This window comes from Pelodiscus sinensis, chromosome 1 (genome assembly GCF_049634645.1).
Source record: "Pelodiscus sinensis isolate JC-2024 chromosome 1, ASM4963464v1, whole genome shotgun sequence".
NCBI classification, from domain to species: domain Eukaryota; kingdom Metazoa; phylum Chordata; order Testudines; family Trionychidae; genus Pelodiscus; species Pelodiscus sinensis.
The window spans coordinates 122,944,379-122,960,919 of record NC_134711.1 but is presented as its reverse complement, the minus strand read 5'-3'; the positions used below and the strand labels follow the sequence as shown (position 1 = coordinate 122,960,919).

At 38.4% G+C, this 16,541-nt stretch overlaps 1 protein-coding gene across 4 annotated transcripts in view; it reads right to left on the bottom strand.

Moving 5' to 3' along the window:
• Positions 1 to 919: 919 nt before the first annotated feature.
• Positions 920 to 16,541, bottom strand: part of ARHGAP8 (Rho GTPase activating protein 8) — a 99,714-nt gene continuing 84,092 nt past the window's right edge. For 2 of the 4 annotated variants that reach the window (XM_075899769.1, XM_075899773.1), the window contains 4 exons: positions 12,462 to 12,539; positions 11,680 to 11,808; positions 9,165 to 9,268; positions 921 to 5,546 (listed from right to left, as the gene is read on the bottom strand). In XM_075899769.1, coding sequence (XP_075755884.1) covers positions 5,349 to 5,546; positions 9,165 to 9,268; positions 11,680 to 11,808; positions 12,462 to 12,539 — 509 coding nt within the window. In that variant the 3' untranslated portion in view covers positions 921 to 5,348. Of the gene's footprint in view, positions 5,547 to 9,164; positions 9,269 to 11,679; positions 11,809 to 12,461; positions 12,540 to 16,541 lie in introns of all 4 variants that reach the window. The other 2 variants (XM_075899780.1, XM_075899760.1) reach the window with 2 other exon arrangements.

Here is a 16,541-nt window from a genome sequence, read left to right as displayed (position 1 = left end):
GTAGCACATTGCACCTTTTTAAGAACCTCCAATATTGTGTCTTTAAATTAGTTGGCTCTAAAATATTGGAGGATTTTATGGAGAATGTTGTGATAGGTTATTTACATGCCATACTAATATCTACTATATGCACATGGATAAAGGAAAACATAGACAAGATCCTCAGCTGATGAGAATCAGCATAGTTCCATTGAAAGCAATGGAGTTACACCAATCTATACAAGCTACAGATCTGTCCTCATTCATATGGAGCAGGTACTCTACACAAATTTGTAACCTAATTCTCTGCCAGTGTAAAGCCATTGACTTTGGTGGAGCTACCCTTGCTCACTCCCTAAGGCTGTATTGGCCCCATTATCTTATATGTTTTAAAACTAACTAGAATAAGCGGGGGAAATTGATTAACCAGGAGAATTCCAACAAAACCATACAGCTTTATAGTTTGGCTGGTGCTGGCAACAATCTTGCTTCTTGAAAGGTGTAAAAGGGAAACCCCCTTTCTTGATGTCTAGACTGCATCCCTCCGTCGACAGAGGAATACAGATTAGGCAGGTTGACATTGCAAATGAGGCAGGGATTTAAATATCCCGCGCTTAATTTGCATAAAAATGGCCACCACATTTTGCCAACTCAGCACTTTGTCTGCAAAAAGTGGCAGTCTAGAGGGGGATCTGTCGAGAAATAAAGCCTTTTTCGACAGATCCCTTATGCCTCCTGCAAGGTGGTTTACAGGATCTGTCGAAAAAGGCTTTCTTTCTCGACAGATCCCCCTCTAGACTGCCACTTTTTACCGACAAAGTGCTGAGTTGGCAAAACGCAGCAGCCACTTTTATGCAAATTAGGCACGGGATATTTAATCCCTGCCTCATTTGCAATGTCGACCTGCCTAGTCTGCATCCCTCTGTCGGCAGAGGGATGCAGTCTAGACATACCCTTGGAGTTTTGAAGACACGTCCCTTCGCGCAGCAAAACGCTTCAAACGCAGGTAGGTAATCAAGAAATAAAGCTGAATGGCTGAGCCTTGTATTACTGTATACATTCTACTTGCTTCCCCACCTAAGTGAGTAAGCAAATATTTTACATTTCAATAAAGTATCCTTAATTTTCTATTAGAACCATCATGCTATGGTAGGTGAATATAACAATATTTTTTAAAGCTCTGAGACATTCTCCAATGAAAGATACAAGTGCAAGGTATTATATATTACACACAGAGGTAACAGATACAGTAATGTGATCACTCAGACTTATGATAATCAAGAATTATAACAATTCCTTTGGTTAACAGCACTGTTCTATCTTTTCACATTTCCTTACAGATTATGGATAACAAAAATATTACATTATTTCTAGGAGTATCTGATAATCAGACTAATCCTGGGAACAATTTTAAACTCCTAATAGCACAGTAAATTAGAATGTTTAGGCAATTTATTCTCTGCATATTGTCAATAGAGGCAACACTCTATTTCTCATTTCATGAATACATTTTATTGTTTTAAACTGAAATCCAGCACATGTGTTTCCAACAGATTATCTCTACAATCATTTTCTTTTTGCTATGGAAATGATCTGAAAATTGTTCTTTGATACAAGGGAAGAGTTCGCAAGGGCACATTGTACAATTGTCGGAATTGTGCAATTACCATTTGTAAAGAGAAAGTGTTATCAAAGTAACTGCAGGGGACATCTCCAGGACTCCTCTTGGAGTCAGGAAATTTGAAACATACATTTCTTTACCATGAATTTCACTTTAAACCCCTCTGAATAATGCATAAGATTTGATTTAACATCATAGTTAATTCTGGCATTCAGTCCCAGATAACAGGAGTTCTTAGGGCAGATTACCTTACTCACACACCCTTCTTAGCACCTGAGCTGTGCAGTAGTTGCAAATCTTTAGATATCAAGGTGCCTTCTGTCTTTGTAGGGTCCTCTTTAATGACAGTGCTGAAGCCTAGTGTCTACACTATAAATCTACATTGGTACAACTACGCTGGTCAGGGATGTGAAAAACCATGGAAATACATTAACTATGCCATTGGGAGAAGCTCTCCCGACAGCACAGTAACATTTTCACTAAAACACTACAGCAGCACAGCTGCATGGGTGCAGTGTTTAAAGTGCAGAGCTTCCCAAAGTCAGAGGAGAGCTAGGGAGGGATAGAACTGGCTCTCATATCCCACACTTTTCAAGGCTGCCAGCCAAGACAAAGGGACTAGAAGCGGGAATGTACCATCCTCAACAGGTTCATTGCTCGTAATCAGAAACAGAGGCCCTCTTTTTCTAAACAGTATCAAACTGTTCAAACTACCGGATAATGCTATATTCGGCCCTTATAAACCAAAGAGCCCTGGGGTCAGAACCTCTATTCTGTACTTTAGTCGGTAAATGACGGAAGCCAGCAATCTCTGCAAAACAATCATTTACAAAGGCTAAAAGGAAAACCTGCAGTTTGGTATGTGACAAATATGTAAAACAGCTCCACTCTTTAAATATTTCCCAGTGCCCAGAAGCAGATAAAGTAGCTAAAGCCATGCACGCTGAAGGTACTTTTACTTGTTGCTAGGCACCAGCCACTGATTCACATAGTAAGAGATCAGTTTCTGAGTTGCACAGTCAAAGATCAGCCAGATGATGTAGTATATACCAAATCCATCTTTGTAGGAGGTGGGGAACAGAAAACTAATGCAAGGTATCAGGAAAAACAAAAAAACAAAAACCACAAAAAACCTTCCTCTGAATTACTGTGGAGTTAGCAGGCTACACTGGCAAGGGCTCTGACTTCATTCACTCTGTTGGAATGGATACTGGGATGCTTCTTTCACTGTATCTAGTGATACACAAAAAGAGGGCCAGAGAAAGTGGTGAAATCCCAGCCCCATTGAAGTCAATGGCAAAATTCCCATTGTTTTCAGCAGTCAGGATTTCACCCCAAGGTATTTTAGTACCGTTTTTTGCCTAACCTCTTCTATACTCAAAATTACTGATCAGTGAATGTTCCCCAACATTTGAAAACCTTTAGTACTGTACTGCAAGTGCCATTTTACTCAGCTGGATTTTGGAAAAATATGTATGATAACATTTTGTATTTCTATGTTTATCCTCAGCCAGTGATATCAAAGTACATTTTAAAAAAGTGTTATTACTTCCTTTTACTGAAGGAGAAAAGGAGATTTAAAAAGATGAACAAACGTGCTCATGGTGAGATGGCTATTCAGTGGCAGAGATGTTATTATAAATCAGGTTTTCTAATTCCTATTTTCATGCATTGGCTTGCAGGCCAAGTTCCTATGACATAAAAGTTTGCGGCAGATTCACAGAATAATATCTTCAAATCACTGTGCTGTACCCTTCAAATCACTGATCAGGAATTTGTTTAACAATTTATGACATAAAACAGAGAATGAACCCATTTAGTACTTTGCAACCTCATTTTCCTGAAAGTGCAACATCATTTAAGTCATAACCTTCTCTTTATTATTCTCTGTGTACTGTACAACATTTTAAACTTAACTACCAAAGTCATGCCAAACTGGCCCCTTGATACTAGCAAGAAACCAGACACTTAACAACAAATATTTGAAAACCCCAACATTGTTTTAATTGAAACACTTTATGAACTAAGAGAAAATTACAACACGATTTAAATTTTAAAACGAAGTTACATACAGTACAGCTTGTTCTATAGCTTTTTGATTATTTACTTTTTAAGTATTTCCTTTTATAACATTATGCTGTAGATGACATCTACTGGGCAAACATAGGAGTCACATATCTATCATACCATAGCTTGATGGGGTACTCATTAATATTCTTTCTAAATGGCCAAAAAAGAATAAAATACTATTTGCTCTCTCCAACAAAAAATTGGAAGCCTGTACCTGTTACACAGGTAGGCACTTAGGCTACCCTTCACCTTCAAAATCAACCCTTTTTCTTCCCGTGGTTCTAGCTGAGTGCTTGTGCTTCTCGACTGTCATCTTACCAACAACTAAGAGTACGATTACACTTGCTCCCTAGTTCGAACTAGGGATGCAAATGTAGCCGATCAAAATTGCTAATGAAGCGGGGATTTAAATATCCTGTGCTTCATTAGCATAATCTCGCCCACGCGTTGTTCCGCTTGCCAGTTGATTCGAACCAGGAAGTGCGTTCCGGGATGCGTTAGTTTGAATCAAACCCCTTGGTTCAAACTAACGTAACTCCTCATAGGGGAAAACAGTGTTCACTTTGGTCACCACTAGTTCAGTCTTTTTTGCTGTTACGATAACGTCCCTATCCTGTAGTACTAATGATCAGTAGCAGGCATTGAGGGAACATAACTTAATGGTAGTCAAATATAAGTATGTAGAGAGAAAATACATAGATTTATAAAGATGCCATGGAGATTACTTTACAGGGCTCAGGGTGTTGGGCTGAGACTTTCTTTCTCTGTTTTTAGGATGTGGAGGAGAGGGATTGATTTTACGAGCAGATTTCTAACAACTCATAAAGCATGAACAGAATATAGCAAATAATGAAAACATTTAATGCCTTTTTCAAACAATGTTTATTCATATTATGTATTAACATTATACTGATACAAACAGAAATTCCTTAAAGATAAAAACACAAATGACTTGATTTTAAAAGTTGAAGAGTGTGTGCATCATCTTCCACTCAGTTTGCATGTGCAGCTGTAACGTTTGGACAGGCATATTAGATATTTAAAAGCACAAAGAGCCAGATGTATGCATAATCTAAATGACACAAGCAAATACTTTGGTTTTTGTGGTAATGCAGACATAAGTACTCACACATTTGTGTGTGGCAATGAATGCCTGGAATTCTGCAAAAAGGATCTAGAATTTGTATATATTTGAAGCCCTCAGAGGAAACTTCTTCAAGAGGAAAAAACTGCCCAGACAGCCCTTTTGCAAGAAGGCGGAAGATGGTTCGGAAGTTATGGCCCAAGTGATGACTTAGCATCACCCTCGGGGAAAGAACCCCAAACATAAAAGGAAACCTCTAGATGCTGAAAGGAACTGTGATGAATTTTTAAACCAATAAATATTTAAAAATTGCTAAAGACTATGAAAAGAGGAAAGTTCATGTTATTTTAACCTGATGTTTTATACACACCAAATACAAAGAAGTATCAGTATACATATTTCCCCTAACATCTTTGATATTTGGAAAATCATGGTGATGCAAGAGAAAGAAAAGGATTTTGCTTCTGTTATATAATATGAAATATGCTTCTTTCTGCAAAGTCCTGTATATAGTAAATTCTCACAGGCTTATATGTGGAGATTTTTTTTTTTTTTGCATAGGTAGGCATATTTCTCTTCCTCTTTTTCTGAGCATTAAGGTAAGATCTCACCCAGTACTGTTCGTGAACTGAAGATTTTGGGGTAGAAATCGATCAGTAATTCAGTGAAGAGATTTAAAGGAATCAGAGCACTCAGCGAAGAAGTACCTTTAGGTGGCCAGATTAAATTCAACCCAAAGACACAGGCTAGGTTCGATGCAGTCATTTTGTTATAAATACTCTCCTGGGATACCTGGAAAAGAAGACAGATTCCACTGAAAGTGACCCATGCAAGCAATACCAAAGGGCTAGATCCCGCATGGAGGTGCCTGGCATGAATACTCTGTAACCATAGGGGCCTAAATGGATCTTGAAATGTTAGCTCACCTCAAGATTGGACACACTGTAGCTATGCACGTGCTCAGTCTATGCCCCATCCCAAGGCTGAACCCACCACTCTGAGCCACTCACGTGGCATTGGGGAGTCACTAAAAAAGCAGAGTGCTTCACAAATCCTATGAAAGGAATCTGAGTAACAGCTCATGGCCATACAGTCAGAAATTGGGTTTTACTGGCTGATGACTTGGAGAATATGGGTTCTATTGGACCAAGGATTACTATAGTTCTCCTACGGTGGCTTGAGAGGGGAAATAAAGACAGACAAGGATACCATTCCCAATCTCCCTCTGAAATTTACTCTTTCTTGGTTAAAAGGTAGACATCCCCCCCATGAAGAGGTAGCAGTAGGCCCGGGGATTACTGCAGCTGAAGCCAAGCTGCAAGGAGTGCGAAGGACCACAATTCACAGAGAGTAGTTTGACATGTGCATAAGTTCTAAGGATTCTCTGCCTGAGAAAGCAGACATTGACTCTGTCTAGCAGCTTTCCATACATGACCCAATTTTCCTCCCCAGCCTACAGTTAAAACTGGAGTTGACATAGCTACAGTGCTCAGGGGTGTGAAAAATGCACATCCCTGAGCACAGAAGAATGCTTCCATCAACCTAGCTACTGTCATGCAGGGAGGTGGAATTCCTAAAGTGATGGAAAAAGTTCACGTGTCACTGTTGTCTGCACCTATATTAAGGGGCTACAGTAGCATAGCCATGGCACTATAGCTATGCTGCTCTAGTGCCCATGTTGCAAACATGGACTCAGTATTGATCTATCCAATTTACTCAGCCCTCTGGGGTTTATGTGCCCCTTACTGCTGCTCACCACTGCATAAACCTCAAGATTTAGCCTCAAGTGTTTTAAAAATAATAAGGGGTCATTTTGTCTTCAAGGAAACTAAGTACAGGTTGAACCTCTTTAGTCCAGCACACTCTGCTCCGGCAACATCCATGGTCTGACATGATTTTAGTTAGCTGGATGTTCACTTTTCATGGTTGTGGCCAAGTTTCTCACAGTCCCGTAAAGTTTGTTTACAGCCACCAGTCTTGGCTACCAGTGTTCTGAGCTGTTATTTAAGCCTTAATTTACCCCCAAGTGTCTTCTAAGAGCTCAGTAAGCAGGGGAAGTGTTGGTAATGCTGCAAGACAATATTGATTTTCTGGAGTTTGGCAAATTCTCTGGCTCGGCACCAGTCAAGTTCCGAGGGTGCTGGACTAGAGAGATTCAACCTGTAACAGCAAACTATCAGGTTATAAAGAGGTAAACAACCCATTTTCTGACAAACAAATTGAACTGTAAATTTGTGTTGTACATTTTTGGCCCTATTTTTATAACTGGAGCCCAAAATAGTGCTTCCACAAATTAGTTTGTGCACATATAAGCTGTTTTCAGAGCTCACTAAACTAATCTGTTCTTGCATAAATAAACTTACTGCATATGCAGATGGAAACTTGTGCATATAAATACTTATTTGGGCATGCACAAACATTTTATGAACTCAGCCAAGCATCCATGCATGTGAAGCTTTTGTGGGCACTTCGAGCCTGAGTCTTGAAAACATGGCTTCTGTTCCAATTTTTTTGTAGTGTGGTAATGCATAGATACCTCAAAGAGGAGGACACTGTGTCAGATGCTCCACAAACATGCAACATTTTCCACTACTCAGATTTGCTTTTAGTAGTAAGGTACTGCTGTTAGCTAAAATAATCATTTTCTAAGAGTCTGAGATATTCCTGAGTGGGAAATAGACACTTTGCTCCTTTTTCGGTATAGTCAGCTTATTACTGCAGGAATCATTCACTGCTAGTCTAAGGTCAAAGGACTTGAACCCATTCTTATAACTCAGGTTTTTTACTGCTGTTGGAATCACGTTGTCTTGTTGTAGTATCCTTTGGTCACAAGAAGACATGTTGTTAAGTAAGGGGGTTGAGAATGCATACTAAACTGTTGGTCTTTTGTTGACAAGCTTGAGTCAAATTTATCATCTTTAAAAATGGTATCTCATGATTACATTTCATCCAACTTCATAAAATTACCACAAGTACCTCTTGCACTATTCAAGGCTGGGCTTGAATTAAATTGTCCCTTATATGTAAGATGGGTGATGGTCACAGGCAAAAACTGGGATTATTGGAAGATCAGTGTGTTAAAATTTGAATTGTGTCTGCTTGCATAGCACACCTGACCTATGATGAACAGAAATCTCCAGCTTCCTGGTTGCTTCACATTCCCTTGACCTTTACGAATGCAAATAACTCCCTCAAACGTGAAAGATTAAAAGCTACAGATCAGCAAAAATTGCAGATCTGAGTGCTAGTATCAACTTGACTCTTGCTTTACATAACAAGGCATACTCAAAAATAAATGCTATGTTCTGTTGCCCAATTATAGAAAACACTATGTAGTACTTTTGCACACCTCATTAACACCTCAAGTGTTCAGCTCTTAAGAAGTGTGTTGAGATGGTGCATCTATTATTGGAACAAAGGCACTTACACGATTCATAACACTGAAGAGAGATATCAGTTGCTGAAATAATAGCAAATGACGTGAGGATTTTTATAATAGCTTTTGGAGTTCAGTTAAGTAATGACAAATGAATATGTAGGTATGAGAGGCGCCCACTAGTCCTGTCTGTGGCAAGCTTGTATCAGTGTGTTTGCTTTAATACTGTATTTTGGTGGGGTTTTGCTATAAAGAGGCATTAAAATTACTCGTTTCTGAAGTGTAGCTCACAAGTACATGCCACACAAGGTCTTCCCCTGAGGGCCAATTCCTCGGATGGTATAAATCAACACAGCGCCTCAGATTTCAATGGGATTGGCGAGTGCCCAGCATTCTGAAAATCAGGCTGCTTTACTTAGGTGCCTCATAAATATGCATGAAGGGGCTTAAATTTAAGCATCCAGGCTTGAAAAGTTTAGCCCAGAGAGATGGTAAATTGGGCTGTAGGAAGGGAGATTATATTGCTGCTATTATTTCTATATTGCTCTTCTGGGGATAAACAGATGACTTTGGACTCCAGGGGCTACCAAGGCAACACCTTTCTCCAAAGGTTTTACAGGTTGTTTATTTAAACACTGGGGGAAAACATTATTTGCATGCTTTTTCTAAACAGGTATTTCTCACAAAAAGGGAAAGTTAAAAAAAATCAAAGCAATAGAAATGTGACTTATCCATTTCAAACACATTAGCAAGCATGTGGTTTTTTTTGTATTTAAACTGCGGTTTCAATTATTTATGAAGAGTTGCATACTGAGGTTATCACTGAGGTCATTATTTAACTCTGACTTTTATCAGAAGTGGAGATGGGCTGCAGCTTCATATTGCTGCATTGAGAACACAACAGCCTTCTTGCATTTCTCCAACTTTTCAATTTATTTTTCTTTTCTTTCTTTCTTTTTTAGATGTGGAATTTTGTAAAAATCAGACTCTAAAAAAGTGTCTCCTGGAATTATGGGAATGTTACCTGTACTCACCATATGAAGGAAGCATATCAGGTATTTCAGAAGCACATAATTGTACTCAGGAAGTCCTTGGATTACTTGTTTACAGCTCGTCACTCGTAAACAGCTTTCCACATCTGTAATATTAAGATCATATGTAACCTAATCCAATAGGCATCAAAATACAGACAAGGTTGCAATTTTCTTTTTAGGACAATTTATATCCTCAGTGACTCCTGCAAAAACCTGGTGAAGCTACATCTCTGTCAGGGGGAAGTGAATTTAGCTCGACCTATGTACACTACTTCCCCTTGCTGGGATAATAATTAGCAGCATGCCTTTGGATTGTGAAGACACTTTCAACTGAGATTTTCAAAGGGACTTCCAATTAATGAATTAATAGTGTCATGCACCATCCTTGTGAGGTAAGAAGGGACTATTATGCCCACTTTATAGACAAGAGAATGGAGATACAGATTGGTGAACTTACTAAAAAATGATGACGTTGGTCATTGACAGAGTTATGAAAGGAATCTTATTCCATCTGATTTCTAGCCCTCCGTATAGTAAATGGATAGTGCAACTCAGAGCCAGAGAATAACCATTAGGTTATTTTCTGTAGTAGATGAGTTAGTTAGTGCTGGTCCCTTGCTACAGGGAAATTTCATGGTCCTAAATTTGAATCTTATTTGGTCTCTTTATGTACTGTATACAGCTGCACTGTATTTATTTTCTGACTAAACTCTCCATGAGATGCCTGCCACTCATAACGCTCTCTCTTTACTTATGTATGTCTGCAAACAAACCTCTGTTATGACCCCTCAATGTTCAAGTCCTAGGCAGAGACTGAAAAGACGATGATTTCTGTGGATATGTATTATCTAGAACTAGCTTGAGGTCATTAAGATCATTTTCACCGATGAACTAAATATGGTTTGAACCCAAGACTACCAATGGAAAGCAAATGACACCCTGCACTGCCAACCTAGTCTATTTGACTTACAATTACTTGAACATCAGAATATATTTTTACGGTGTTCCTCAACAGACCCACACATAGTAAACTACACAGAACTCCAATGAAGGCTTGAAGCAAATGTTACTGATTATTTTGTACTCTACCCTGGATTATCAAGAATGAGATTATTCACATTGGCAAAGTGAACCATGTATACAATGGGCTGCAGGGTCACAGACATGTTCAATTTTTTATATTCTTCTCTGTTTTGCAAAAATGCTTAGTAACTGTAATTATGGATTGGGACTCTACTGCATTATACAAATACATAATGAAAAGGCAGTCCCTGCCTGAAAAAGGTTGCAATGATAGTCACCAGCCACAATACAGACTGCCACTGATAACAATTTCAGCTTTCCAACAGCAGAACCTTACAGTTACCAACAGAATGTTAACAAGCAGGAAGCAGCCAACCCGTAGTTAGCCCCAGCTCAAAGATCATGAGGTTAGAACTACTCTTGCACAATTTGTGACCAGGAGTTCTGTTGACTCCCTTAGCTTAGCTGAATTTAGAATCCACCCAGAATGGAACTAGTGGACAGCACAATATATATCTTTACAAGCTCAGGCACTAAATGCCAAACACACCAGAATATACTGAGTTACTTTGTCAGCATAAAAAATTCTCCATGCCTGGAAAAAGGTCATATGATGGAAGCTTTGCCACCAGTAAATTCATGTGATATCAGCCATTTAGATAATTAATATATTCCCCTCTCTAAGTTTTAAGTCAATCTGGTTTGTTCCTTAATATTGCAGAGTAGCAGCTCTACTAAAACTGCAAAGAAATATATGTATAGGCAGGGCCAAATATATAGAGACTGGGCCAAATGTCACCAGTGCACCAATCCCCCACCTGGCTGCCAACTTCCATTCCCAAGGGCAGTTGTACTTTAGCAGCAAAATGATTTGTGTATGGAGCAAGAAATAGTTACAAAAAACACAATGAAAACCTCTAGGATATAAAAGCACCATATAAAAACATACAAGAAGAACAGAAACAACTTTGAACAACAGATTTTAGTATTGGGCAAAGGAATAGAGCAAAGTGGGCTGTGTATGGGGGAAAGAGGGAAGGATGGAAGAAAATGTGCATATTGATATATAATAATAGCTGTTTTGTATTTCCTTTTCAACTAAATACATACAAAATAAAACTGATAAGTCAGTCCATATTTAGGTCCCTTGTCTATTTTCAGAAACTTTGAACAGACAACAACTTTTATGTATCTGCCAGGCTGGAAGAAGTTAGCGGCTCAGGACTTCTGAAAATTAAGCAGCTGCCTACATATGAACTTGCACTCTATTTTTGAACATTTTGACCATAGATTTTTACTTCTGCCCTCTGCTAGACGGAATGCTGAACTTCCTATCACAACAGTCAAGTCCCTGAGGTATGTAGGAGACGAATGTTTCTATACAAATCCTATTGTATCATGGGTCAGCGACTGAATGATTATAAATTACCCAAACTCATATCAACTACAAAATATCAATCCCTTTACATGATATCACGTGATTTATACTCACTGGTGATTGCAAGGATTTGATCGTAAGATTCGAAGGTTAGCAAAGGCTGTGGGAGTTCCCTGAGGAAAGTCTTCAGGATAACAGCAGGAATATGAATATCTCCATAGTCATCAAAATTCACAGGCTTGCCTAGAGAACCAAAAAGGATGACTGCTCAGTAACATGTTTCAAAATTATGGTTCAAAAATTCTGTTCTAAATCACAGTTAGAAAAAAGAAAACCTCGTTTTCAGCTGCTGCAAAAATCTTAACATTGTCATGCTGTACTTTTTTAAATGAAGTTTTATTAATCTAGCTTCCAGAGACACACCTCCAAAAAATTTTCAGCAAATTAATTCAACACATTTCACAAACTGTTATGTAAAATTATATTTCATTGTCATAACCACAGAAAAACAGTAGAGACAAAATGACAAGAAGATACTGCTCTGGATAATTTGTAACTAGCTGAAGTAACCTACCAAGCACTGAGGCAATGAAAGTGTTTATGAAAAACTAGCCCATTTTTGACTTAAGTCTCATAATTCATTAGCTGCTTTAGATCTTGTAAACTTCAGCTCTGACATCAATAGATGGCTCATTATTTAGAAAGCTTTAAATGCCTGTCGTTATCTTTCAGGTTTCTGTGTTACTGCTGATACTAATATGACATTTTACGTTATAAATGGGTTTGTGATTAACTAACTCTATGAAAGACAGAAATACGGTGTCACCAACAGATACACCATCAATATGGCCTTTAGAGTGTTATTAATTTACAGCAACAGGAGGATGATGACTTACCCTGATTATAGAGTTTCTGAACATCTTTAATAGTTTGGATGCTGGCTGACCTTCTGAACAGGCCTTCTACTTGGAGTCCTGAAAAAATAAAATGAAAGTGATCTGTGTGAAAGCTGTCCTTCACTGCTTTGTATTGATGGGTTTAAATCATATTAAAACAGAGCGAGTGGGTTTGGTGACAGGTAGACATGACAGGTTCAGAAGCAAGCGGTTTTCAAGCCCTGCCATTTTTTTGAATTGAGAATCCAGTGAAGTTCTTCTGAAAAGGTGGCTGCTTAGAAAAGTAAAGTTAATAAAAGTCCCCACATGACTTAGGAAATTTAGTCTCATTTCAAAGATAGTAGCGCTTAAGGGCTTTGCTATACATAAACTTAATTTGTGGCAAGATGGGGTGTGACTAACTTCACACTAGCCTGCCACACACTGGCTGGTAGTGTGGACACTGCTGCAGTATATTTAAAAAATTCATAAACAAACTACGAAAATACAACCAACTAGATGGAGCTGCTATAAGGTGGGTGTATAACTGGTTGGAAAACTGTTCCCACATAGTAGTTATCAATGGTTCGCAGTCATGCTGGAAGGGAATAACAAGTGGGGTCCCACAGGGATTGGTTCTGGATCCAGTTCTGTTCAATATCTTCATCAGTGATAATAGCATAGAGAGCATGCTTACAAAGTTTGCAGATGATCCCAAACTGGAGAAATTCTTTCTCTACACAACCTCTTAGGGGTATACAGCAGGGAGATAAAAGCTTGTGTATGCAGAAAATAAAGTCAGTCTACGCCACCCTAACCCCATTTGCGTGAAAATATTCTAAGGGTTTTATTTGTGCTCCACTGTGAAACTGAAATGTTGTACTCAGGTCAGCTCTAGTTTTTAGTCACTATGTAAATTAGCATAAATTCACCCTAGTTGGTGTGTGAAAGGGTGCTCTTTAAAAAACATAGGATAATATGTGATTTTTAGCCATCTACTAAATGCTGTTCATGAGAATGTGAGTTAATATAATAGCAGAATCAACAATGTACCTAAATAGAAATAAGCCAGTGGAATTTGAATGCACACTCAACTAATGTTTACAGTACTGTCCAAGAACATCTGTTAGTAATTTAATTCCTAATTTTGCAAATATTTAAGACCTTTTCCTCAATTTAAAGTTAAGCATAAGGATGACTTATTGCAGGATATAAGTCTTATACTAAACTTCAGAACATGTGGTCAAGTCTGAAGAGTTATAAATAGGGCCCTAGCAAATTCATGGTCCCTTTTGATCAATTTCATGGTCATATGATTTTTAAAATGGTAAATTTCATGATTTCATGTATTATATTTAAATCTGAAATTTCATAGGGTTGTAATAGTAGGGCTCCTGACCCATAAAGTAGTTGTGTCTGGGTTGAAAGGTTATTATATGGGGGTTATGGTATTGCTACCTTTACTTCTATTCAGCTGCTGGCAGCAGCATTGCCTTCAATGCTGGGCAACTGGGGAAGAGTGGCTGCTGGCCAGAAATTTAGCTGTGGAGGCAGGGCTACTGCCAGCAGCAGCAGCATAGAAATAAGGCTGGCATGGTATGGTATTGCCACCCTTACTTCTGCGCTGCTCTTGCAGAGCTGGGTTCTTTGTCAGCAGGCACCCACCCAGCTCTGAAAGCAGCAGTACAGAAGTCAAGGCAACATTGGTATAGTACTGCATGGCTGCTGTCAGGATACTGCCTTCAGAACTGGGCATCCGGCCAACATTACAACCACCACTCTCTAGTTACCCAGCTCTGAAAGCAGCGCAGAAGGAAAGGTGGCAATACCATGACCCTCCTAAAATGACCTTATGATCCCCCTGCAACTTTCTTTTGGGTCAGTAGCTCCAATTTCAGAAATGCTGATCTACCCTGTGAAATCTGTATAGCATACAGCAAAACCACACAAAAGCCCAAATTTCATGGTCCGTGATGCGTTTTGCATGGCTGTGAATTTAGTAGGACCCTGGTTATAAATCAAAATATGCCAGAAAACCCACTTTCACGGAGGCTAGGAGGGACAATATAGAATGTGGGTATTAGAGGACTAAATAACTATCTGAATGCTTGTTTTATGCCCTTCCAACTATATTTAAATTGAATAAAGTTACTCTAAGCCACATCACTGCAGCAAAACTGCTCTTTTAAATTTATAGCTGAACATGTGTGAAACTACAATTCTGAAAACGGTAGGCAGAATGGGCATTGCCTTTAGCAATCAATCAATATAATCATTTTCTGAGAATTTCACCCTAGCTGCCATTGGTGCACAGAATATTTTCTAGAGAATGAGTTTTCCTTGGGATGGAGCTCGTAATTGTTCACTATTTCATTTTAAGGAGTTTATTTAACAGTTAATGCTTTTATCTGATGTAGTTCTCCCTCCATAAACTGCTTTGTAATAAACATCCACTTTTAACATGTTTATTCCTTTATCGGGTATGCTTTACAGAGAGTTTTCCTGGGTCTAATTGAATACATTAATCTGAAGCGCAGACAGCAGTTGTGCATGCGTGGCACTAAGTCTTGTCATCTTCATTACAATAATGATACTTAGTACCAAACTCTTGCCAGGTAAATATCTTAGCAGTCTTAGAGCAAAAGTGACTTTAAGTTTCACATAAAGAAACATGGAATATTGATGTCACTTGCGCTGTTTCCAAAGGTAATATTCAGGACATATAAAATGTAAGAAATAAATTGCAATTTATTTAACCACAAGCACCAACCAGATAGTTACCAAAAGTAGGTTTCTTCCAGAAAATTTCAGCCACTCATCAGCCCATGCATAAAACTATTTAAATTAACCAGTTTTGAGTCCTTTAAACGAGCACAGCTATCTTTACAGCAAAACTCCTGAAATTAATTTATCTTTTCACTTGGGAAGTGAATTGCATGATTTTATTTTCTCCCAAAACCAAAAATCCTTTTTTCTCAGATTGAAAATTATATCCTTTTATAAAGCATAGGTCATAACTTGAACAAAAAGGTGATAGTGGAAGAGTCATTTTTGGTAGGAATAAAGAGAGGGGTTTTTTCTGACTGATTCCTTTTGACCTTTGTAGTGTATAGGAATCAGATAGTATCACTTTTCCTCCTGTGGATCACATTTTTAGACGCCACCACGAACCTTGCCAGAACAGAAATGTGTGTATCTATAGCCTTTAGGGTGACCAGATGTACAGACTGTATAGGGACAGTTCGAATATTTCGGGGTCTCTTAGGTGCCTATTACCCCCATTTCCATCCTGATTTTTCACACTTTCATCTGGTCACTCACATAGTCTTGTATATAGTTAGTAAACTTAATATTCAGACTGCACTATCCCTGTGTGGGTCCTTCATATTATATTGTTGGGTTAAGAGCGAGAGACACAACCACCTTTTTGAGTAACCTAATACAGTATTATTTACCACCAGCTCTGCCAAGCACATGCTAAAAAAATGCTCTTAATTTTGCAGTGAACACATCAGCACTGATAAAAGTAGTGAATGGCAAAAAAGTAGTCTCACAAACACGGTCCCTACTCTGAGACATTATGACTTAGAATGCTGCATTTAAAAAAATATGTTTTCCTCATCTTGGCAGACAAGTTAACTTCTTTTGCCATTAATAGCATATTCCAGCCATAGAATAAACAATTGTATATACAGACCTTGGCAATATATTCCTTGGAAGTTAAGTGATGGTTTACTTCAAAAGCTTGCTTATGAATTTGAACTACTTAGGAGCAATCCATTGCAATCCCAAGTCATGCACCCATACCCCACTCCAAGTTGCAGATCCTCAGCTGGTGTAAACTGGCTTGGCTTCACTCAAGTAAACAAAGATGTGCTAATGTATAGCATATAAAGATCTGGTTCAGAAAGCCCAGAATTAAAAATAAAATTAGGAGAGAATTAAACATATTTTATTATACAGAATGGCACAGTGATCTGAATTGGGAAGAGGATGTTTTATCTTACCACATGTATTCACTGACAAATAACTACATAGCTTTGTGAACTTAACTGGTTATATATTCAAACTATTTCATAATCATCACTGAAAACAGCTGGA